The following is a 23708-nucleotide window of genomic DNA, read 5'->3' as shown; positions in this document are numbered from 1 at the left end:
TCTTCCACTTTCTTCCACTCTATCTAAAATCAATGGAAAAGACTCCTCCAGTGAGGATTAACAACAACAAAATAAAACAACACAACACATTGTTGGGCCTCACACCCTAAGTTTCTGATTCATTAAGTCTGAAGAGAGGCTTAAGTATTTGAGCCCAGGTAATGCTGAAGTTGCTGGTCTGGGGACCATACCTGGAGAACTACCTTATTCCTTTCCATCTGCTTTCCAAGGCAGGTTTACAAGTGGCTACATAGGATTCTTGTTAATGGTTACAAGGAAACATTAAAGGGATTACATTATGTTGCTAGATGGTAAAAGAAAGGCCACCCACACTTTCGTTCTCTCCAGGGCAAGGCTGGCTCCCACCTCCCACATGCAATCCAGGGAGAACCCCGGTTTTCCCTCCTGTATATTGCAAGAATGTAATAAACTTAAGCCCCTAAGGGACAGTTCTCTAAATGGTGGCTACTTTAATTTTGTCTCCTCTCACATCGCTAGCCATCCAACCACTCCAATGAGATGCAGTCACATCCTGCGGGCTCCTTAAGGGGTGGGTTGAAGAGATGCAAGCAATGGCGCCACTCAGGACAGAACGAGGACCCGGGTGCCCGTCCCCAAGGCACCTAGGCGGCCAGGTGCAACGCTCTGGAGCTGAGGGTGCAGTTAGAGCAGCGCGGGGAGCGTATGCTTCCGGCCACGTGATACAGCTCAGCGCCAATGGGAGGGCCGGACGTCAGCCCCGCTTCCTCACCGTGGCAACGGGCTGGTAACTATTTCCGGTGCTGTGAGGGCTCGGGGCTGATGCGGGTGAGTGTCCTTCTTCCCACGCTGTCCGCGCGGCTGCCGCTGCCGCTGCCGCTGCCACTGCCTCTCCCTCGCCGCCGCCGGGACCTTCCTCTCCGGGGCCGGGAGGGGGCGGTGCGCAGGATGCCCCCGGCCTGGGAGGGGGTGACGGAGCGGCCCCGGGACGCTCCTCGTTTCCTCGGTCGCGCGTGGGGCCCGCGCGGGACCTCCCCAGCCGTGGCTCCCGCGTGGCGGCCGCATGCCCTCGCCGGCAGGGGAGTGTCTGTGTGCGGGAGGCCTCGCTGTCCTCCGCCCGCTTTGCGGTCTTCGGCTGCGGGTTTCTCCAAGTCGGAGGCTCGCAGGAGAGCCGAGGGTGCGCGCTCTGGCCCCGCGTGTGATCCAGGCCTGGTTAGAGGCCGCAGGACCTGAGCATTGACCGCTCGGTCGGAGGAAGAGGACCGGGAAAGGACCGAGAAGGAGGAGGAGCAGCTTTTGGAGAGGAGGGTGGAGAAGTGGAGCTGGAGGTGCCCTGGAAGGAGAGGGCATCGTGTTTCCGGAAGGAGAAAGTTCCACTGCACTGGCCTCAGTTAGGGGAGGGAATGAAAGGTATTTTGGGGACCATGTGACCGAAATCCTTCAATATTTAGCTAAGGAATTTTTATATGCTCAGGAGTTTAATGATTTCCTTTTTTTCCCCTTGTTTTAAATAAAGCTTTCCTCCCTCCACTTCTAAGAAATGGTGCATGCTTATTAAAGGAAATCTGGGATATGCAAAACTATTTTAAGAGATCACCTATAGTTCCACCAACCCAGCTTTTTTTTTTTTTTTTTTTTTTTTTTTTTTTTTTTTTGTAATTTCCATAGCATATTCTTCACCTACTTATGATCATAGTGTATCCATGTAAAATAGGATTACAGTTGACCATATATATTCACTCATTCATGCAGATTCAATCAAGCACAGATCAAAAATATTTTTGGGGAAAAAAAAGCTACATTGTAAAGAGCATCCTTGGATTTATCCAGGGGGAGGTCTTACAATTAATCTATTCCTAGGAAGGACTTTGTAACTAGAAAGCGTAATTTTTGTACATTGCATCCGTGATATGGATAGATGTGTTTTTTTCTGAGGTACAATTCACATACCATAACACCCATTCTTTTAAATTGTAAATTTAATTTTTCCAGCACTATCACCATTATCTAATTCCAGGAAATTTTTATCGCCTCTAAAAGAAACTTTGTACCTGTTATAGACACTCCTTTTGGTTCTTCAGTCCCTGGCATCCATTAATCTACTTTTTGTGTCTGTAGATTTTTCTATTCTGGATATTTCATGTTAATGGAACCATATAATATGCGTCGTTTTGTGTCTGGCTTCTTTCACTTAGCTTGATGCTTTCAAGGTTAATCCGTGTGTTATGTGTTATTACTACATTCCTTTATATGGCTGACTAATATTCCATTATATGAAAATGCCACATTTTGTTGATGGACATGGGTTGTTTCCCTTTTTGGCTATTATGAATACTTTTATTTTATAAACATCCGTGTACAAGTGTTTGTGTGGACGAATGTTTTCAGTTGTGTGTATATCTAGAAAAAGTTGCTGGGTCATATAGTAATTCTTTTTAAGTAACTGCCATGTTTTCCAAAGTGGCCTGCACCAGCAGGATATGAGTGTGCAGATTTCTCATTATCCTTGTTAATACTTATCTTTATGATTGCTGCCATTGGTTGTGAAATCACATGTCATTGTGGTTGATTTGCATTTTCTGGATGGCTGAAAATGTTAAGCATCTTTTTCCTTCTTGGCCTTTTGCAAATCTTTGGAGAAATGTCAGTTTTATTACTTTGCCCTTTTTAAAATAAAAACTTTTTTTAATTAAAAAAATATTGCTCAGATTATTACAATTCTTTCTCCTTTGTTCCCCTGAAAATTTTAAAAACTTATTTTAAAGTTGTATGGGCTCTTTACATAGTTCAGGTAAGACCCTTATCAGATACACAATTTGTAATCTTTTCCTTCCCATTTTCTCCATTTTGGGGAGTTTCTTTTCACTTTAAGTGCAAAATTTTTGTTAAGTTCACTTTATAGTTTTTGGTTGCTTGTGCTTTTCGTGTCATATCTGAAACCATTGCCAAATTTAAGATTATGAAGACTTCTCTTTTTTTTACCTGAGAGTCTTATAGTTTCACCTTTTGCATTTAGGTCTTGATATATGTAGAGTTAAGGTCTATATATGGTGTAAGGCAGGCATCCAGATTCATCCTTTTGCATGTAGCTATCTAAGTGTCCCAGAACTATTTATTGAATACTCTGGCCTTTCCCCATTGAATGTCCTTAGCACCCTTGTCAAAAACCAACTGACCATAATATACACTGAGTGTTCAGATTATGATATCTGGCCACTCAGTGTGTGTGTGTGTGTGTGTGTGTGTGTGTGTGTGTGTGTGTATGGCCTGGTGCATGAATTCGTGTGCATGGGTGGGGTCTGGCCAGCCTGGCCAGGGGGGAGGGGAGATGAGTGGTTGACCTGCCTGCCTGCCTGCTGGTCAAACTCCTGATTGAGGGGACAATTTGCATATTAGCTTTTTATTATATAGGATATGTACTGACTGGCCAGATTATTATACATTCAGAGATCATAATAATCTGTCCACTGAGTGTATAGGTTATTCTTATTTTAGGCATTTCTCTATGTTGGACATTTAGCTCACTCTCGCTCTTTTTTTAATTATCCTGTGTTAAACACAACATTAAAGGCATAAAACATTTTCTGTATTTGAAGTTATTTTGGTAGAAAGTGTTCTCAGAAGTGGAATTACTGGGTCAAAGATGAAATAAGTATGCTTTGGAGCTTACTTAATGGGGTATTAAACCTTCAGTGTCATCATGATGGTAAGAACAACAAAACTTTTCTTTATTCAGCTATAGCTTCAGGGCTGGATTTCTGTAAAAGCTTTTTTCTGTAAGATGGATTTCACAATTTCCTTTTTCAAATGCTTCTAAAAGACTAAGTAAATCTAGAGCAAAAACTTCAACATAAGGGGCAAACAGAACATGTGGTAGTTTTCTAAGTGGGTTAAAGGGGAAAAAATAGTGTCATCACATGCAGTAGGAAAATAAAACAATCTTTGAGAGAAATGGGGTCAACATTTAGACCTTAAATCAATGCCATGAATGTCCCTGAAGCAAAAGCAATGTTTTATTCTGAGGTTCTCTCCTGGCCTTGATAATCAGGTTAATTACATTCATCGTGGTCTCAGAGATGGCTAATTATATATTCTCTTTGTAGTATAATACCTAGTTAAAAAAAGGTTCAAATACAAAAGGTTATTAGGAAAAAATTCAAGTTTCCCTTTTATCCTTTCCTCTCAATCTCCTAGCTCTCCTTAGATGTATCCATGATACTGTTACTTGTGCATGTTTAGACTAGTGTATGCACAGAGTATCTCTGGAAAGATAGTATATACAAATTTTACATTTTAAGGTTCTTGATACTGACAAATGCTTTTTTAAAATGGTTACATCAGTTTATGGTGGCAATTACAGTGCTAGTTCGAAATATTTCATTTTTGTTTGTATTTCTTTGACCATTCTTTCCTTAATATTGGGATCTAGTTTATATTTCCTCTTTTATGAATTGTCTGCTCATGTCTTTTGGCATGCTATTTGTTTTTATTGGAGCTGTTCTTTATGAGATTTATTTTTGCAGCTTTTTGTGGATGGATGTTTTATGTTAGCCTGGACTTGAGAAAAGTTAAAATGCTTTTTGTAACATTTTTGCTAAGAGGTATGTGAGCTGAACAAGGGGTCAAGGCAGTAAGGAAAGTTAAATGCTTGAGGGAGAAATCAGTAGGATTTGGAAACTGGGTGCCGTTGAAGACGACTTCAAGTTGATTTAGAAAAGGATGGTGCTATTAAGAAAAATAAGGAGTAATGTGAAAAGACCTAGGTTTCTGGGGAGAGATGAATTTGTTTAGGGCAGGCTAAGAGTGAGGGTGATCCAGGTTGAACTATCCACACTTGTGGCTAGAGCTCAAGAGACAGAAGGTAAAGAGTTAGGAATCAAATGGTTTACTAAGAAAATAGTTTGAAAGGTTGGTGGTAGATAAAATTGCTGAAGGAGACATTTGAGAATAGGTCCACCTGCCAGTCATGTGAAAAGACAAAGTTGGGAGGCATCAGGGGTCTTGAAGAGCTAGCTAGCACTGTTGATTGGAGTGCTTGCCAAGAAGAGCAGGGTACCTTGAGAAACAGAGGTAACAAGCAGAGGATTAAAAAAAAAAAAAGGCTATGAGGTTTGGTAATTTGGAAAATATACATCTTATGGGTAAGGAAATAATTTATGGGAAGCAAGAAGTTTTTTTTAATTCCCAAACAGCTTTATTAAGATAGGATTTATTTGTCATATAATTTACCCACTTAGAGTGTATAATTCAGTAGTATTTAGAATATTTAGAATTGTGCAGCCATTGCCACAATCAATTTTGGAACACTTTATTGCCCCCAAGGGAAATCATGCCCCTGTTAGCAATCCTTCCCTAATCCACTCCATTCTTCTAGTTCTAGGCAACCACTAATCTATTTACTGTCTCTTTATATTTGCCTATGGTAGACATTTCATGTAAATGAAAACATACAACATGTGGCCTTTTGTGTCTGATTTTTTTTCATTATTTCCAAAGTTTATAATGCCACACTTCATTCTTTTTAATGGCTGAGTAATGTTCTATTGTATGAATATATCATTTTTAACCATCACCAGTTTATGGACATTTCTGTTGTTTTCACTTTTGCCTTTTATGAATAATTCTCCTCTAATTTTGTAACATCCCTGTACAAAATTTTGTGTGGATATACTCTATAGGAGTTGAGTGGCTCGGTCATACGCTAAGTTTATGTTTAATTTTTTAAGCAACTGTTGCAGAGGATGGACAAGTTACCAGTGTTTTTTAGAAATAATAAAACTAATTTTAATATCATCATTGGTAGAAAGTTGCAAAATGTCTATATTCAGACATATTAATAAATAAAGAAAGGCATGATAAAAATGGGTCTATAAAATTGTTTGTTTTTTTGTTCTATGAAACTGTAACATGTTAATGCATCTCCTTACATTGGAAACCTTTTTGTAATGGGTTGTTACCTAAAAAGTTTGTGGAATTGTTAGATATTTTTCTTGTGACTATATTGATGGATGCTTCATTAGTTTTAAATAGTGATTTGTAATAATGACTACAAATGTGATAAAAACATCACAAGGATTTTTGATGCTAATCTATGGTCATGATTTAATATTTACTCTTTAGTCTTAAGTGTAGAGACCAAATACTGTGATTTATTTTTAATTTGAATTACCTATAGTTTGTATGGTCCCAAAAGTTCAAGATTCAGGGAAACAAAAACAAAAAAGACCTATTGGGCCAGAAGTATTGTTGATTGGCCATGTTATTTTATTTATTTATTTATTTATTTATTTATTTATTTTTTGTTCCCTACAAAAATTTTTCCCTAGGAAAAATGTTGAGGAGTTTTCTCTCTTACTGCAGTTTTTAGTGGGATCTCATAGGCTCGTCCTATTTTTGAACTTGGACTTAATTACCTTGTGTTCCTATAAATAAATAAATTTCTTTACTATATTCAGATTGTTTAAAATTGAAAAGTACAAAATGATGAACAGTAGCATTTTTATATTACCTCTGTGGATCAGCAATCCAAATATACTGGTAAATACTATTATACTATTTTTTGGTATATTCTTCCAGAATTATACTTGTGTGTATATATTTAGCTATATTATTTTTTCTCCTCTCCCTCAGAATATTATACAGCATATAATTCTGTTATATATATTACTTACCAAAACATCTTCAAGATCTGACATTCCATATTTATATATTAAGAACATTCTCTCTCTTTTTTCCCCCCCCCAATGGCTGCTTTTATTTTTAACCATTTTCAATGAGACATATTGTTGGTTTATGTCTTTCCTATTATAGATAGTTCTTCAGTATACATTTGTAATTTTGTTCAATTTTGCCAATTTGTCCTTGTTGAATTGTATTATTTTATTTTATATATTAACTAAAGGCCCAATGCATGAAAATTCAGGCACTGGAGTGGGTGGGTCCTTCAGCTCTGCCTGCCCCTGCTCACAGTCCAGCAGCCCTCAGGGGTGGGAGGTGACCCAGCGATCAGGGGATGGCAATGTCCCCTTCACACTCTGCTGCTGCCACTGCTGGCACCGCAAGCCTCGGCCAGTCTGGTTACCTGAGCCGTGGGCAACCCTAGGAAGCTGGGCAGCTGCCATCCAAGGCTTGCCTGCACCTTGGGCTGGCACTGGGCAGCTGTGCAGCCACCATCCGAGGCTTGCCTGTGCCTCGGGCCGGCCCAGGGTGGCTGGGGGGATGAGGGGACTGGGGGACTCTAGAGACAGGCATGTGGAGTGGCTGGGTTCACCTGGGGGCAGGCCTGGCTGTACCATGTGCCTGCCACCCCAGCATGACTGAGGGGACTGGGTGCCACCATCTTGTGGGTGTGGGTGCCGCCATCTTTGAGGGTGGGTCAGTAAATTAGCATATTTCCTCCTTATTGGCTGTGGGTGCCACCATCTTTGTGAGGGTGTGATGGTCAGTTAACATATTCCCTCTTTATTAGATAGGATTCCTTTTTTAAAATTTTTTTTATTGATTTCAGAGAGGAAAGGAGAGGGAGAGAGAGAAAAGCATCGATGAGAGAGAATTATTTATCAGCTGCCTCCTGCATGCCCCCCTCTGGGAATCGAGCCAGCAATCTGGGCATGTATCCTTGACTGAAATCGAACCTGGGATTCTTTAGTTGGCAAGCTGACACTATCCACTGAGCCAAACCAGCTAGGGCAGTGGTTGGCAAACTCATTAGTCAACAGAGCCAAGTATCAACAGTACAGTGATTGAAATTTCTTTTGGGAGCAAAATTTTTTAAACTTAAACTTATTCTAATGCCACTTCTTTAAAATAGACTCGTCCAGGCCATGGTATTTTGTGGAAGAGCCACACTCAAGTGGCCAAAGAGCCGCATGTGGCTTGCAAGCCACAGTTTGCTGACCAATGGGCTAGGGCAAGTTATATTATTTTACTAGAGGCCCAATGCACGAATTTATGCATGAGTAGGGTCCCTCAGAGTGGCCTACAGTGATCTGGTCCCAGCTCATACCCCTAGCCTTGCACACCTGCAGCTCCGTAGCCCTGCCTGACACCTCGCCTTGGCCTGCCACTGTCCTCTCACCAGCTCTGTGATCCTGTCTGCGGGGTGATTGATCAGACCTGGGACTCTTGCCTGGCTCCCTCAGCACCTGGGATCTGGGTGGTAGCCATCTCCCCTGCTATCACCTCTGGTTGCTGTCTGCGGGCAATTGGTGGGGTAACCGGGCCCCCTTCACACCAGCCTTCACCTGGTGCCACCCACTCACCTCCACCATCCTGCTGTGATCCCTCTCATCAAGGCCTATCAGGACTGGCAATGCCGCCACTGCTGCCTGCAGTCAGCTTAGTTTCGCCAACATCTGCCATGTTCTGTGCCGCCCCCTGTGGTAGTGCATGTCATAACGGAGGTTGAACTCCTGGTCTCTCCGTCGAACGACTGTCTGAGGGGAAAATTTGCATATTAGGCTTTTATTATATAGGATGCTGCCACTAGTAATGTGTGAGAACTCCTGTTTCTCATACCCTCAAAACAAAGATGGTATCTTACTTTTTGATATTTGCCAATCCAAGTTAAAAAAAGGTATTTCAGTGTAGTTTAATTATGCATCTTTCTTTTGAGTGAGTTTTAGCATCTTTTGATCTGTTTAAACTGTTGCATAATTTTTCTGTTAACTGGCAGTTACCCATTATCCTTTTTTTTGTCTTTTTTTAGTCATTTGTTGGAACTTTTTATTTATTAGGTAGGTCAGACCTTTAATGGGTTTTGAGTTAAACAAAAACTGATGTTGGAGTAGAAGTTGCTTCATTTCTAATTGAATTAAAAACATTCCAGTAACCATTGTGAGCTGAAGGCCAGAGTTGTGTGTTGGATAGCCTGTATCCTTGAGTTCTTTTCCCAGTCCAGCAGAGCTTTGAGGCCAGCATTTTTGGAGAAGTTTATTGAGATGACATGGTTTGCAAAATAAATATATTTCAGAGAATCTCTGAGGGATGGTAGGTTGCTCAGGAAATAACATCAATTCATCTTCTACATTTGAATTTTTTCAGACAAGCTTCAGAAGCAATGTTTTAAAATCTTTCACAGATGTATGTTAAAAAGCCTATTACTGCAAACTTTACTCATGATAAAATGTTGATGTTCTAGTTTTTTATTTATGAAAAAATGCATCTGATGACAGAGTAGCTTGAAGATTAATAACCCATACTACTTGGATGTGTTTGTGTTTTAACTGAAGCTTTTAGTTTTCCAAAGCCTGAGTTTCTACTCAACCTGTTTTTGTGGAGAATAGTTGGCCCAAGCTCCTTTCATGGCTAGGTCAGACATGACGGCCTGTATAGGCTGGCAGATGAACCATGATCATTTAAATTCAACTGACACATGAATAAATAGAAACCTATCTCAGAGAAATAACCAGAGTCAGTAAAGATAATTGAGGCAGATCCTTGTGAAGTCTTTGGGGGAAAAATTCATCTTTAGAAAGACAGGCACCACCACAAAGCAAAACCAAAAACAGGCATTTAAATTCACTGTTTATTTAATCAGTTTAGCACCCGTTTGTAAAATAAAAATATTCTCTGTATTTATGAATATATGTAAACATTTTAATATGACAGCATATACCATTTGTCCTTTAAATAAAATGTCATATAAAAAAAATTTAAATGGACTCTTTAACGAAGAATTAAAGTAAGTTAAAATAAAATATTGCAGGGCTTCTCAGACTCTCTCTGGTGTAAAGGACCAGCTTAAAAAAATGTTCAGTTCATTTGCGACCATTTCTTTTACAAAATACAAAAGCAAAACCAAAAAGCAAAACCCAAACAAAACTGAAATATGAAAATGTGAATGTGAGATATAAATAAAAGCTCAAGTTTTTATTAGATTTAGCAGATAAAATTGTATAAAAGTATAAGTATAAAAATCATGAGGAAACAGAAAAATTCAAAGCTGTACATTATGTATTAAAAATGTACATATAAATCAATTAATATATTACTAAAATAATTTAATTCAGGCTGGTGACAAACCCTGGTATACAGACTACACTTTGCATACACTGCTTTTTTGGACTAGGCAACTAAATCACTTTAAAGATACAAATTATTTGTTGACAGTATTACAGTTGTCCCCCATTTTCTCAACTCTGACCCCCTCTACCCAGGTCCCACCCCACACCCAGGCCTTCATCACACTATTGTACGTCCATGGGCTATGCATATATGCATATAAGTTCTTTGGTTAATCTCTCCCTAATCTCCCTCCCAACTCCCTTCCCTCTGAGATCTTCCAGGTCTGTTCAATGCAGCCATATCTCAACTTATTTTGTTTGTCAGTTTATTTTGTTTTACAGAGAGGAAAGGAGAGGGATAGAGAGTTAGAAACGTTGATCAGCTGCCTTCTGCACACCCCCTCCTGGGGATGTGACCGCAACCAAAGTACATTCCCTTGACTGGAATCGAACCTGGGACCTTTCAGTCCAAAGGCTGATGCTCTATCCACTGAGCAAAACCGGTTTTGGCTTATTTTGTTCATTAGATTTCACATATAAGTGAAGTCACGTGATATTTGTCTCACTCTGATTGGCTTATTTTGCTTGGCATAACAATCTTTATGTTTATCCATGCTGTCACAGAGGTAAGAGATCCTTCCTTTTTACAGCTGCAAAGTATTATTCCATGGTGTACATGTACCACAGCTTTTTAATCCACTTATTTACTGACTAGAGACCTGGTGCATGAAAATTTGTGCACTCATTGCGGAAGCTCCCTCAGCCTGGTCTGCATCTGAAACCCTTTGGGGGATTTCCACCTGCTGGCTTAGGTACACTCCCCAGGGTATCAGGCCTAAGCTGTTGGTCAGACATCAATCACTCTAGCAGCCTGGGAGCCCTTGGGGTGTCTACCTGCCGGCTTAGGCCCACTCCTGGGGGTATCGGGCCAAAGCTGGCAGTCAGACATCTCTCTGGCAGCCTGAGAGCCTTTGTAGGATGCCCAACTAATGGCTTACGCCCGATCCCCTGGGGGAACAGGCCTAAGCTATTAGTAGGACATCTTTAGTGCTGCTGTGAAGTCGGGAGAGGTTCCTGCCACTGCTGCTCTTGGCCAGAATCTAGCTCATGGCTGGCCAGCGCAGAGGTGGTGGTAGGAGCATCTCCCGCCTTCACAGCCCAAGTGCCCATCCTATATAATAAAAGGGTAATATGCAAATTGATCTTAATGGCGAGAAAGACCAGGAATGACCCGTTGCTATGATGCACACTGACCACCAGGGGGCAGATGCTCAACACAGGGTCTTTCCCTTGGTGGTTATTTCTTATTTTACTGAAGTGAAGTTTTCCAAGTGCAGGTCTTTTACCTCCTTGCTTATTTTTATTCCTAGGTATCTTCTTATTTTTGTTTTTGTTTTTGTTGTGACTGTAGTGGAGTTCTTTTTTAGTTTCTCTTTCTGAGAGTTTATTATTGGAGTATAATAATGCCACTGATTTCTGGATTTTAATTTTGTATCTTGCTACTTTGCCTAATTCATTTATTAAATCTAATAGTTTTTTGGTGCAATCTTTAGGGTTTTCTATATGTAATATCATTTCACCTGCCAGTAATGCGAGTTTTACTTCTTCCTTTCCAATTTGGATGCTTTTTATTTTTTGTTCTTCTCTGATCACTGTGGCTTGGACTTCCAGTACTGTGTTGAATAAAGATGGTGAAAGTAGACAACCCTGTCTTGTTCCAGTTCTTAGGGGAAATGTTTTATTTTTTGCTCATGGAGTATGATGGTGGTTGTAGGTTGTTATATATGGCTTTTATTATGTGAGATATGTGTCCTCTGTTTCCATTTTGTTGAGATTTTTTTTTTTTTTTAATTAAAAATTGGGTGCTGGAGTGCTGGCCCACATGGCTTAGTGGTTAGAACTCTGGCCTGTGCAACAAAGGGTGTTGGGTTGGATTCCTGGTCAAGGGCAGGTACCTGGGTTGCAGGTTGGATCCCTGCCCCGGGTCAGGGTGTCTGGGGAGGCAACCAATCAATTTGTTTCACATCGGTGTTTTTCTCCCTCTCCCCTTTCCATGCCCTTCCACTCTCTCTCTTAAAACAAAACAAAACAAAACAAAACAAAAACACAAAAAAAAACAAACAAAAATATCAGGAAAAAATATCCACAATCATTAGGTGCGAATTAAAAAAAAAAAATAAAGTTGGGTGCTGAATTTTGTTGAATGCTTTTTCTGCATTTATTGATATGATCATGTGATTTTCATCTTTCATTTTATTTATGTGATGTATCAAATTTATTGATTTGGGAATATTGTACCAGACTTGTATCCCCAGAGTAAATCCCATCTGGGCATGGTTTATGATCTTTCTAATGTAGTGCTAGATCTGATTTGTAATACTTTGTTGAGGATTTTAGCATCTGTGTTCTTCAGGGATAGTGGCCTATAATTTTCTTTGTTGTGTCTTTATCTGGTTTTGGAATTAGAATAATGCAGGTCTTGTAAAAAGAGCTTGCAAGTCTTTCCTCCACTTGAATTATTTGGAATAGTTTGAGGAGGACACGTGTTAGTTTTTCTTTGAATGTTTGCTAAAAGTTACCTTGAATCCATTTGTTTGCTAGAAGTTTTTATTTTTATTTTTTATTTTAATTACTGCTTCATTTTCATTAGTTGCTATTGATCTGTTCAGATTTTCTGATTCCTTTTGAATGATTTTTAGAAGATTATATGTTTCCGTGAATTTCTCCATTTTATCCAAGTTGTACAGTTTGTTGGCATATAGATGTTCATAGTATTTTCTTACAATCCTTTTAAAAAAATATATATTTTATTGATTTTTTACAGAGAGGAAGAGAAGGGGATAGAGAGTCAGAAACATCGATGAGAGAGAATCATCAATCAGCTGCCTCTTGCACACCCCTACTGGGGATGTGCCCGCAACCAAGGTATATGACCTTGACCAGAATCGAACCTGGGACTTTTCAGTCCGCAGGCTGACGCTCTATCCACTGAGCCAAACCGGTTTCGGCTTACAATCCTTTTTATTTTTGCGTTGTCACTTCTTACTTTGCCTCTTTCATTTCTGATTTTATTTATTTGTGTCTTCTCTCTGCTTCTTGATAAGTCTTGTTGAAGATTCATCAATCTTATTTATCTTTTCAAAGAATCAGCTCTTCTTTTCATTGATCTTTTATATTGTTATTTTACTCTCTATCATTTATTTCCATTCTGACCTTTATTATTTCCTTCTTTCTATTTCCTCTGAGCTTTTCTTGTTCTCTTTCTAATTATTTTAGTTGTAGGGTTCTATTGTTTATTTGAATGTTTCTTGTTTCTTCAAGTAGATCTGTGATGTTAATGAACTTTCCTCTCAAGTCTGCTTTTGCTGTATCCCATAGATTTGGGGTTGTTGTGTTTTCATTTTTATTTGTTTCCAGGAACAAATTTCATTGTTACCCATTTATTGTTTAATAACCTGCAATTTAATCTTTGTGTGTCCTAATGTTTTTGAGTTTTTTAATTGTATTTGATGTCTAGTTCCATGCCATTGTAATCTGAGAAGATACTTGGTATGATTTCAATCTTGAACTTGTAAATACTTATTTTTTGTCCTCACATGTAATCTCTTTTTGAGAATGTTCCATGTGCACTTGAGAAGAATGTGTATTCTGCAACTTTGGGATGAAATGTTCTGTAAATATCAATTAAATCCATCTGATCCAGTGTGTCATTTAAGGTCGCTGGTTCCTTGTTGATTTTTTGTCTGGAAATTCTATCCAGTGATGTCAGTGGAGTGTTTAAGTCTCCTACTATGACAGTGTTGCTGTCTATCTTTCCCTCCAAGTCTTCCAGAAACTTTAACAAAAGTGTATTTAGGTGCTCCTATATTGGGTGCATATATGTTTACTAGGGTTATATAGTTGGATTGAGTTAAGTTCCTTTGTCTCTTTTATAGCCTTTGTTTTGAAGTCTCTTTTGTCAGGTTTAAGTATTGCTACCCCACCTTTTTTTTTTCTTTTGTTTTTTTTTTCATTTGTTTGGGAAAAATTTTTTCATCCCTTTACTTTCTTCCTGTCTGAGTCTTTTGTTCTGAGGTAGATTTCTTGTGCACAGGATATATTTGGATCATGTTTTCTCATTCATTCAGCTACACTATGTCTTTTGATTGGAACATTTAATGCATTTACACTTAAGGTTATTATTAATAGGTAATTATTTATTGCCATTTTTATGCTTTATGCCTATGTTCCTCTCTCTATTTCTTCTTCTTATAACAGTTGCTTTAGCATTTCTAGCAATGCTGATTTGATTGTAGTAAACTCCTTTAGCTTTTTTTTTTTTTTTTTTTTTTTTTTTTTTTTTGTCTGGGAAGCTCATTATTTCACATTTAGTTTTGAATGATAGCCTTGATGGACGGAGTAATCTTGTTTTTAGATACTTACTTTTCATTACTTTGAATAATTCATGCCTTCCCTTCTGGCCTGTAGTGTTTCTGTTGAGAAATCAGCTTACAGCCTTATGGGAGCTCCCTTGTAGATAACTATCCATTTCTGTCTTGCTGCCCTTAAGATTCTCTCTTTGTCATTAATACTTACAGTTTTAATTATGATGTGTCTTGATGGGTGGCATATTGTGTTCATCTTGGTTGGGACTTTCTGTAGTTCCTGAACTTGTGTGACTTTTTCCTTCACCAATTTAGGGAAAATTCCCGTCATTATTTCTTCAAACTAATTCTCTATTGCTTGCTCACTCTCTTCTCCCTTTGGAACTTCAGTAATGTGAATGCTTCTCAAAGTTCACTTAAACTTGCCTCATGCTTTTTAAGTGTTTGATTTTTGTTGTTGTTTCGATTTGTTTTTGCTGCTCTGACTAGGTGTTTGTGTTTTTTTTTCTTCTATCTAGTTGCTGATTTGTTCCTCTTTTTTTTATCACTTTTAATTCCTTCCAGTGTATTACTTTTTAAAAGTATCTTTTTATTGATTTTTAGAGAGATAGGAAGGGTGTGGGGTGGAGAGAGAGAAACATTGATAAGAGAGAAGCATCAACAGTCTGCTGCCTCCTGCACACCCCCTACTGGAGATGGAGCCCACAAGTCGGGCATGTGCCCTGACTGGGAATTGAACTGGTGATTTCTTGGTTCATGGGTTGATGCTCAACTGCTGAGCCACACTGGCTGGGCTCCAGTGTATTTTTGATGTCAGATATAGTATTCTTCATTTGTGACTGGTTCTTCAAAAAAGTTTTTTAAATTGACTTCAGAGAGGAATGGAGAGGGAGAGAGTGATAGAAATATCAGTGATGAGAGAGAATCATTGGTTGCTGCCTCCTGTATGCCCCCCTTTGGGGATTGAGCTGAAAAACCTGGGCATGTGTCCTGACTGGGATTGAACTGTGACTTTTTGATTCATAGGTTGACATTCAACTACTGAGCCATTCCAACCCTGGCCTGGTTCTTACTCTTGGTTTTTATGTGTTTGTTGCCCCCCCTTCCCCCCGCTAATGTAGCTACCACTAAGTTCCTTGAGCAACCTTATAACCCTCCTACTGAACTCTATATCTGTAAGTTGCTTTCCTCCATCTCATTTAGGTTTTTTTTCTCAAGATTCTTTCTTTTCTTTCTTTTCTTTCTTTTCTTTCTTTCTTTCTTTCTTTCTTTCTTTCTTTCTTTCTTTCTTTCTTTCTTTCTTAAAAAAAAGAAGCATTTAAAAAATATCTTTATTGATTTCAGAGAGAAAGGGAGAGGGAGAGAGGCATAGAAACATCAATGATGAAAGAGAATCATTGATTGGCTGCCTCCTGCACGTCCCCCACTGGGGAGTGAACCTGAAACCTGGGCATATGCCCTGACCAGTAATTGAACCAGTAACATCTTGGTTCCTGGGTCTATGCTCAACCACTGAGCTACACCTGGCTGGGCAATATTCCTTCTTTTCTTTGGAGGTTATTTCATGTCTCCCCACTTTAGTTGTCTGTCTGTGTTTGTTTCTATGTGTTAGCTATACGTGCTATGACTCCCAGTCTTCATGGGGTAGCCATTTGTAGTAAATGTTGTGTGGGACCCATTGGTATAATTTCCTTGAACTTCTGAGCTATATGCTCTAGGAGAGACCCTTTTGTTATTATTTGTGCCTTCCTGTTGTAATTGGATCTTGATTGTTTTTGTCCCTTTCATGGGTGGGATCTTCTGTCAGGCTGGTTGATTGTGAGGCTCAATGCCAACCAAATTGTATGAGTTTTATACAGGTGCAGTCTCGAGGTAGTTTTTATACTTCCTTGCTTAAAAGTCTTCTCCTCTGCAAGTCTTCAGCTGGTAATTCAGGGTGAATCCAGACTCCCTTTTCTTACCTTCTTATATGTATCCAGGCTGTATGCAACAGCTCTAGGCAGTCATCTAACTCAGTGCTTATATTACTATTTATATTGGAAAAAAATACATTCTGTCTCTTCTCATTTCTCACTTTCGAATAAGGTACAGATTTTACTTAACAGTGTGAATCTAAGTTTAAGTAGTTTCAATCACCTTACTCTCAGACATATTTGTATTGATTTTTAAATGTTCAATTTTTCCTCAATATAAAATGTGTTCTGCCATTTTAATTATTAAGCCAAGATTGCTAAAAGCTTCTGAGAAAAAATTAGAAACTTTGTAGTATAAGCTGCTTGTAATTCATTTTATATTTCATTATTTACCTGTTGAGAAACTCAGAAATAATGCTTTCATAAAAATTGACAAGTGTTATTTTAATTTTTTGGCTCAGTCATATAATTTTGTTTGCATTTTTGTTTTGCATTGTGCTATGGAGCATTAGGTTTTTCTTAAGTGTTTTGTCATAGACAATGTGAAAATATATGTTGCTTTATTTCTTTGAGCAGCAATCTATAGATCTTAAATGTTCTTATGGCACACAAAAATTTGTAATTATGTTGAAGTGCTAGATGTGTAAACTAATCTTATTGTGGTAATCATTTTGCAGTAAGTATGAGAATCAAATCATTGTGTTTTATACCTTAAACTTACATAATATTGCATGTCAATTATATCGCAATAAAGCTGCTAAAAAAGTAAGTAGCAATCTCAGTTTGGTGATGAAGCCAACATTGCCTGTGATTCCAAAACGTCTCACAGGTTATTAGCATTTGGTTTGCTGACAGTAGAAAGTGGTATTTAAGTTATATTGAGGTTTTCTTTAATTTAGATAAAATGAAAGATAAAATGTATTTGGACTTGTTATGAAGTGTATTTACAACGATTCTTTTGTTTATATTACTTCAGGCAAGTACTGTTAGTGGACAGAAAGATTTAAATTCTAGCCTTTTTATAGTCTTTGTATTACTAAGTTAAATAACTTTAAAATTTGTTTTGTTTTTAAAGCTATCTTTGCACAAATTTGTATAAGTTACATGGGTGCTAGTACAAAGGGATGTATACCATCTTTGTCTGTTTTCTTTTAGGGTAATTCCTCTCCTGCAATTACTTTTGGATGGAAATATGCTTTTTTTCCCAGTAGAAGATGGTAAACTTGGAGAATGACCATGGAGAAGGGGATGAGTTCTGGAGAAGGGCTGCCTTCCAGATCATCTCAGGTTTCGACTGTTAAAATAACAGCCAAAGAGTTGGAAACAAAGCAGCCCCATAAAGAGAAGCGAGGAGGGTTTGTGTTGGTACATGCAGGTAAGCTCTATGTGAGTGAGTCAAAAGATGAAAATAATGTTGACTTTTTTCTTGCCTTTAAGTACACTGAGAATTGAGTTTCACCTTAGGAGAAGGCACAGTACCTGAAAGGAATTGGAATTAAAGAGACTGACTTCAATATAGCGAGGGCCTCCCCTAATTATCCACTTGGAAGATCTTAAAATGACAGCTCTCCTTATGTCTTCTTCACTCCCCAACCCTATTATTTATTTTTGCTATCTATCTATCTATCTATCTATCTATCTATCTATCTATCTATCTGAGTCTAATATGCAAATTGTCCCCTTGGGAGTTTGACCAGGAGTCTGGGAGTTTGTCTCTCACTATGATAAGTGCTGACCACCAGGGGATGGCGCGGAACAAAGGAAGACCCTGGCCACAGCGGGCAACCAGCAGCTGGGGAAGAGAGGCCCCGGCCGGCAGCTGGAAAGAAGGCCCTGGCTGGCTGCTGCTGGAGGGCCTCCACTGGCCCTGATTGCTGGCCAGGACTAGGGACTCTACCCGTGCATGAATTTCGTGCACCTGGCCTCTAGTATAAATATATTTAGGTAGTATTAAAACCAGACAAAGTTTTTTTTTTTTTTTTATATTTTGGTTTGTATTTATAAAAATCATTCTGTTGAGAAAAAATTTTGACCCCCCCTCTCCCCCATATTTGAGTATGGCCATCTTAGAGTCCATTTACACAGTCTAGTTTGCCTTTTTCATATGATAAGTGATGAATCTTAAAAGCAGAGAACTTCAGTGGCTTCAGCCACATGGCTAGTTCCTGCTAAAGCCAGGTTGACAAACCCTTAAATGTGTCCTTAAATCCCAATCTAGTGTGCTTGGCAATATATCAGCCTATAATCTCTACTTCACCTTTGACAGATACTGTGAAATTTAACTCTTGGGCCCCTTATCATTGAAAAGTCTTGAGTTACAGAGCTATGTACCTCTGCAAGGTCTGTTCAACAGGCTTTTTTTTTTTTTTTTTTTTTTTCCTCCCCCTTCCTTCCTTCCTTCCTTCCTTCCTTCCTTCCTTCCTTCCTTCCTTCCTTCCTTCCTTTCTTTCTTTCTTCTTTTCGTCATTTCTTCTTCCTCCCCCTTTCTTTCTTTCTTTCTTTCTTCTTTCTTTCTTTCTTTCTTTCTTTCTTCCTTTCTTCCTTCCTTCCTTCCTTCCTTTCTTCCTTCCTTCCTTCCTTCCTTCCTTCCTTCCTCCCTCCCTTCCTCCCTCCCTCCCTTCCTTCCCCCCCCCCTCTCTCCCTCCCTCCCTCCCTCCCTCCCTCCCTCTCTCTCTCTCTCTCTCTTTCTTTCTTTCTTTCTTTTCGTCATTTCTTACTTGCCTATATTCAGTTTTTAAAATTTATAACCTCCCTGAAAGAAGAAGGAATGGCTGGGTCTTCTTTTAACTTTGCTTAGACAGTCAGAGAGTATAAGAGCAAGGTTAGCTTTGACCTGGGATTGAGGAGTGGAATTATTTCTTCTTGTCAAACTGGTGGACTTCTGGAAAGTCTTATAGAATCTAATCCAGAAGAATTAACCAAAAAAGCAGATATATTTTTACTTTCTTTCAAATTGCTGAGAAAAGATAGGTTAAGTTTGTGTCAATCTTCAGCCTCACTCAAGGACCCAGGGGGCTTAGAGATGTAGTTCTTAACCTTCCTTACGCTGTACTGCTATAGGGCTTCGGGGCCTGGGTGGGGATGAGAGTTCAGAACTTTGATTAGAAGCCTAATTATCACAACAGTTTAAGGACTCTTGTGTTGGTTTCTTTCTTATTTACTAAACAATTATCCTTTTATAGGGAAATAAATTTCAGAGCCAATTCTCTTGAGGAAGTTGCTGGGTGTTTAGTAAGAGCCAGGGACCATTGGAATTTCTAATAGGCAGTCATGAATACACCATCAGTGAGATTTCAGCGACACCCTGGGCTTAAATTCTAGAGGATGTAAACATTTGGGTAGGAGTGGTAGTATTTGTGGTGCTTGTGGTAGTATAGGTATGCTGTAACACCCCTCAGCTTCAAATGCTAGTTAGAAACGAACTAGTTTTATAAAGTTACTTTTAAGAATTCTGGATTCCCAAATAGCAGGTGCTTTCTGTTGGTCAACTGAGAAGAGCTAGAAGGGACTCTTTTCCCTGACACTACTTGGGCTATCAACTCCAGACCAAAAAAACTCTTGACTTTGGAGACAGGTTTTTCAAAAAGAGGAGAGATGACTTTGATGAAACTTCTTTGGGGACATGAGCTATTTCTAGTGCCTCTCCCCAGGGAATAGTTTTTGAAAATGGAGATAAGGCATGGTATTAAAAAGACTTCTGGTGGAGAAAAGCAGCTATTAGACTTTTAAAATCGTGCAGTTAAGACAATAGTTTTATTGTTACTAGGAGAGCATCAATTTATAAGAACTATTTAGCCTATATAATAAAAGGGTAATATGCAAATTGACCCTTATAGCGGAAGGACTGGTTGCTATGACACGTACTGACTACCAGGAGGCAGACGCTCAATGCAGGAGCTGCCCCCTGGTGATCAGTGCGCTTCCATAGGGGAAGCTCTGCTCAGCCAGAAGCCTGCTCGTGGCTGGCCAGCGCAGCTGCAGTGGCGGGAACCTCTGCCGCCTCTGCAGCAGTGCTAAGGATATCTGACTAATGGCTTAGGCCCGCTAAGCTATTATTTGGACATCTACCAAGGGCTTCTGGGTTGCCAGAGGGATGTCTGACTTCCAGGTTAGGCCTGATCCCCTAGGGAGTGGGCCTAAGCCATTAGTCAGACATCCCCTGAGGGGTCCTGGCCTGTGAGAGGGCGCAGGCTGGGCTGAGGGGACCTCCACCCCCACGAGTGCACAAGTTTTCATGCACCTGGCCTCTGGTATAATATAAACAAGGTTTGTGACATTTTAATGAAAACTAATAATTGGTTGGTTTGTTCCACTACAGGTGCAGGTTATCATTCGGAATCCAAAGCCAAGGAATATAAACATGTATGCAAACGAGCTTGTCAGAAGGTATAATAAAAACATTTCATTTTTGACCATAAAGAAGCTTTACCTTGAAATTTAAAATTTTAAGAGTTGATGTATAAAATCATCCTCGGTTTGGACCATCAAATAATTTCATATTTGTGAGGTCTTTGCTTTATTTTGTGTTGTTTTATTCTCCAAATCATGCTTAGATCTTTCCCTTCCTTTCCCAGATTAAAATACGTAGTTTTGGAATTATGGACACATAATCATATATCTTTTAGTCTTCGCAAAGGCATTGAGCTCTGTAGAAAACAGCTCAAAGGCAGCCAATATGTCTTTCTGTGAAGATAAAATATATATATATATATATATATATATATATATATATACACACTAACAAATGAAAATGGGTGCTTTTCATCCTGTACGTTTTCCTTCTGTTTTTCATCATGTAGTTAGTATCATGGAAATTCATTGTCATTCCTGAGTTAGCTTTGCCCTTGTACTGAGTTGTGTGTTTTTTCTCTTTGGTTTTTGAGGTTTTGCTAAATTGTTGAATACTTAATGTGGAATCAGGAATGGAATCAGAAGAAATATTGTTTGTTTTTATTTTGATCCTGACTAAATACTCTTATAGGGAAACCCTTCATTTACTTTTACTTAAATAGAATGTTAATTGCGTATTGTGTATCAAGTAAATGAATCTTTCAACCCTTTTTATTTCTATTTACATACCATTTAAAAGAAAGATTATACTTTGTTAGAGATCCAGGCTTTCTGTTATGAATGAAATCCCATAAACAAATAAGAATATTTTCTTATAAAGATTAAAAAAAATGTATTAAAGTGAAATGTTCTCAAAGTGCTTTTATATTTTTGTCCTTAATTTCCAAAGTGTAAAATCTTTTCATTATCTAAAAAGAAAGGTTTTTATTATGTAGAACAACATAGTCCTAGAAACCTAATACATTTGAAGTATATACTCAGCCTCCTCAATTTATACAATGAATGAACTTCTTAAAAGTTTAATGCAGTTCTGACTGATCAATGATTTTCTCTCATCCTGATGTTTCTTTCTCTCTCTCCTTCTCTCTTCTTCTCTGAAATCAATAAAAAATATACTAAAAGTTTAATGCAGTTCTGTTTTTGAGCTTTCTCTTTATTAACTAATTTGGAGCTTTAATAGTTAATTTAGCAATCAGTCTTCCTTTGTCTTTCTTTCCTCTCTTAATTTATACTCAAGAAGCAAGGAAACAAGGTGATTTTATAGACCTTTACTCTCTCTACTATATATTACAAAAGAATATGATTTGTGCCTGGCCAGTTGGTTCAGTGGTTGAGTGTCTACCTATGAACCAGGAGGTCACGGTTTGATTCCTGGTCAGGAAACATGCCCGGTTGCAGGAGGTGTGGAGGAGACAGCCAATCAATGATTCTCTTTCATCATTGGTGTTTCTCTCTCTACTTCCTCTCTGAAATAAATAAAAATATATAAAAAACAAACAAAAAGAACCATGATTTGTTCATCTCACTATAAAATATGTAATAGTATAAAAAATGCTTTTATTATATGTAGGTTTCCATCTAAGAATTCTGAAATGCCTTTGTAATTTGGAGTTGCTGCTTTCTTAGTTAGGGATGGGGAGATTAGTAACAAGAGTAAGTAGTAAGAAGAGAAATTATTAGCTTAGTCTGACACAAACTGAATTAATGTAATACATATGGCCATTTGAATTGCTTTGTGATGAATAAAGTCCTTTCATTTACTAAATTCCAGCCACTTTGTGTTTAGTTGCTAGATTTTTTTCCCCTTCGTCTTAATTTGAATAATATTAAGTGAGCTATATCAGACATTAACTAAATATAAACATTTACTTGTTTTAAATCTAAATAATTTATATCATGAGTATGGGATGGAAATAGTGATCAATTTTTATTAACTCTAAAACTATCCTACACGTCTTTAAGCCTTTGGAAAATTTTTGGTTATGTTTGAGAAGTGATTTTACTCCTCCCACACCTCCCGCCTATTGAGCTTATTGGGATGACACTTGTTAACAAATGAATACATATTTCAGGTGCAAGTTCTACCATACATTATCTGTGCAACGTTTTGTGTGTTTATCACCCCAGCTCAAGTTTCCATCCATCATTATTTATCCCCCTCTTAACTTCCTCCACCTCTCCAACATGCCCCCCACAACTGTTGTCCGTGTTCATGAGTCCTTTTATTTTGCTTAATTTCTCCATCCCCTACCTCCTTACCCTCTTAACAGCTGTAAGCCTGCTTTCTACTTATAAATCTGTCTCTATTTTGCTTGTTAATTAATTTTGTTCATTAGATTTCAATTATGAGTGAAATCATATGGTACTTGTCCTTTTCTGACTGGCTAATTTCACTCAGCATAGTACTCTACAGGTTCATCCATGCTGTCACAAAGGGTAAGATTTCCTTCTCTTTTACGGCTAAGTAGTATTCCATTGTGTGTTTCATAGCTTTTTTATCCATTCATCTACTTATGGACAGTTGGGCTGCTTCCAAATATTGGCCTTTGTAAATAACACTGTAGTGAACTTAGGGGTGCATATATATTCTTTCAAATTAGTGTTTTGTGTTTTTTTGGATATATTCTCCAAAGTGGAATTGCTGAGTCATAAGGCAGTTCCATTTCTAATTTGCTTTCCACCATGGGTGCACCAATCTGCATTCCCACCAGTAGTTTACATTTTTGCCAACACTTGTTTTTTGATTTTTTGATGATAGCCATTCTGACAGGTGTAAGGGGATATCAGAGGAATTGGCATTTTTCTGATGTTTAGTGATGTTGAGCATCTTTTCATATGTCTATTGGCCATCTGTATGCCCTCTTTGGACAAGTGTCTATTCAGGTCCTCTGCCCTTTTAAAAATTGGATTGTTTGTTTTTTAGGTGTTGAGTTGTATAAGTTCTTTTTAAGTTTTGTATATTAGCCCCTTATCAAATGTATCATTAATGAATATATTCTTCCATTCAGTGGGCTCTCTTTTCAATTTGTTGATGGTTTTCTTTACTATGAAAAACTTTAGTTTGAGTCCAGTGGTGTGGCTCAGTGTCAACCTATGAA

The 23708-nt window shown here is 38.4% G+C and overlaps 1 protein-coding gene across 15 annotated transcripts in view; it reads left to right on the top strand.

Moving 5' to 3' along the window:
• The first annotated feature begins 556 nt into the window (after positions 1-556).
• TASP1 (taspase 1) overlaps positions 557-23708 on the top strand; it is a 233348-nt gene continuing 210196 nt past the window's right edge. For 6 of the 15 annotated variants that reach the window (XM_036418444.2, XM_036418435.2, XM_036418430.2 and 3 more), the window contains exons 1-3: positions 557-807; positions 17416-17635; positions 20579-20646. In XM_036418444.2, coding sequence (XP_036274337.1) covers positions 17491-17635; positions 20579-20646 — 213 coding nt within the window. In that variant the 5' untranslated portion in view covers positions 557-807; positions 17416-17490. Of the gene's footprint in view, positions 1390-17415; positions 17636-20578; positions 20647-23708 lie in introns of all 15 variants that reach the window. The other 9 variants (XR_004984368.2, XR_004984369.2, XM_036418439.2 and 6 more) reach the window with 4 other exon arrangements.

The sequence above is a fragment of the Pipistrellus kuhlii genome, unplaced genomic scaffold (genome assembly GCF_014108245.1).
Source record: "Pipistrellus kuhlii isolate mPipKuh1 unplaced genomic scaffold, mPipKuh1.p scaffold_m20_p_6, whole genome shotgun sequence".
NCBI lineage: Eukaryota > Metazoa > Chordata > Mammalia > Chiroptera > Vespertilionidae > Pipistrellus > Pipistrellus kuhlii.
The sequence above is the reverse complement of the archived record's forward strand: the minus strand, read 5'-3'. Positions and strand labels throughout refer to the sequence as shown.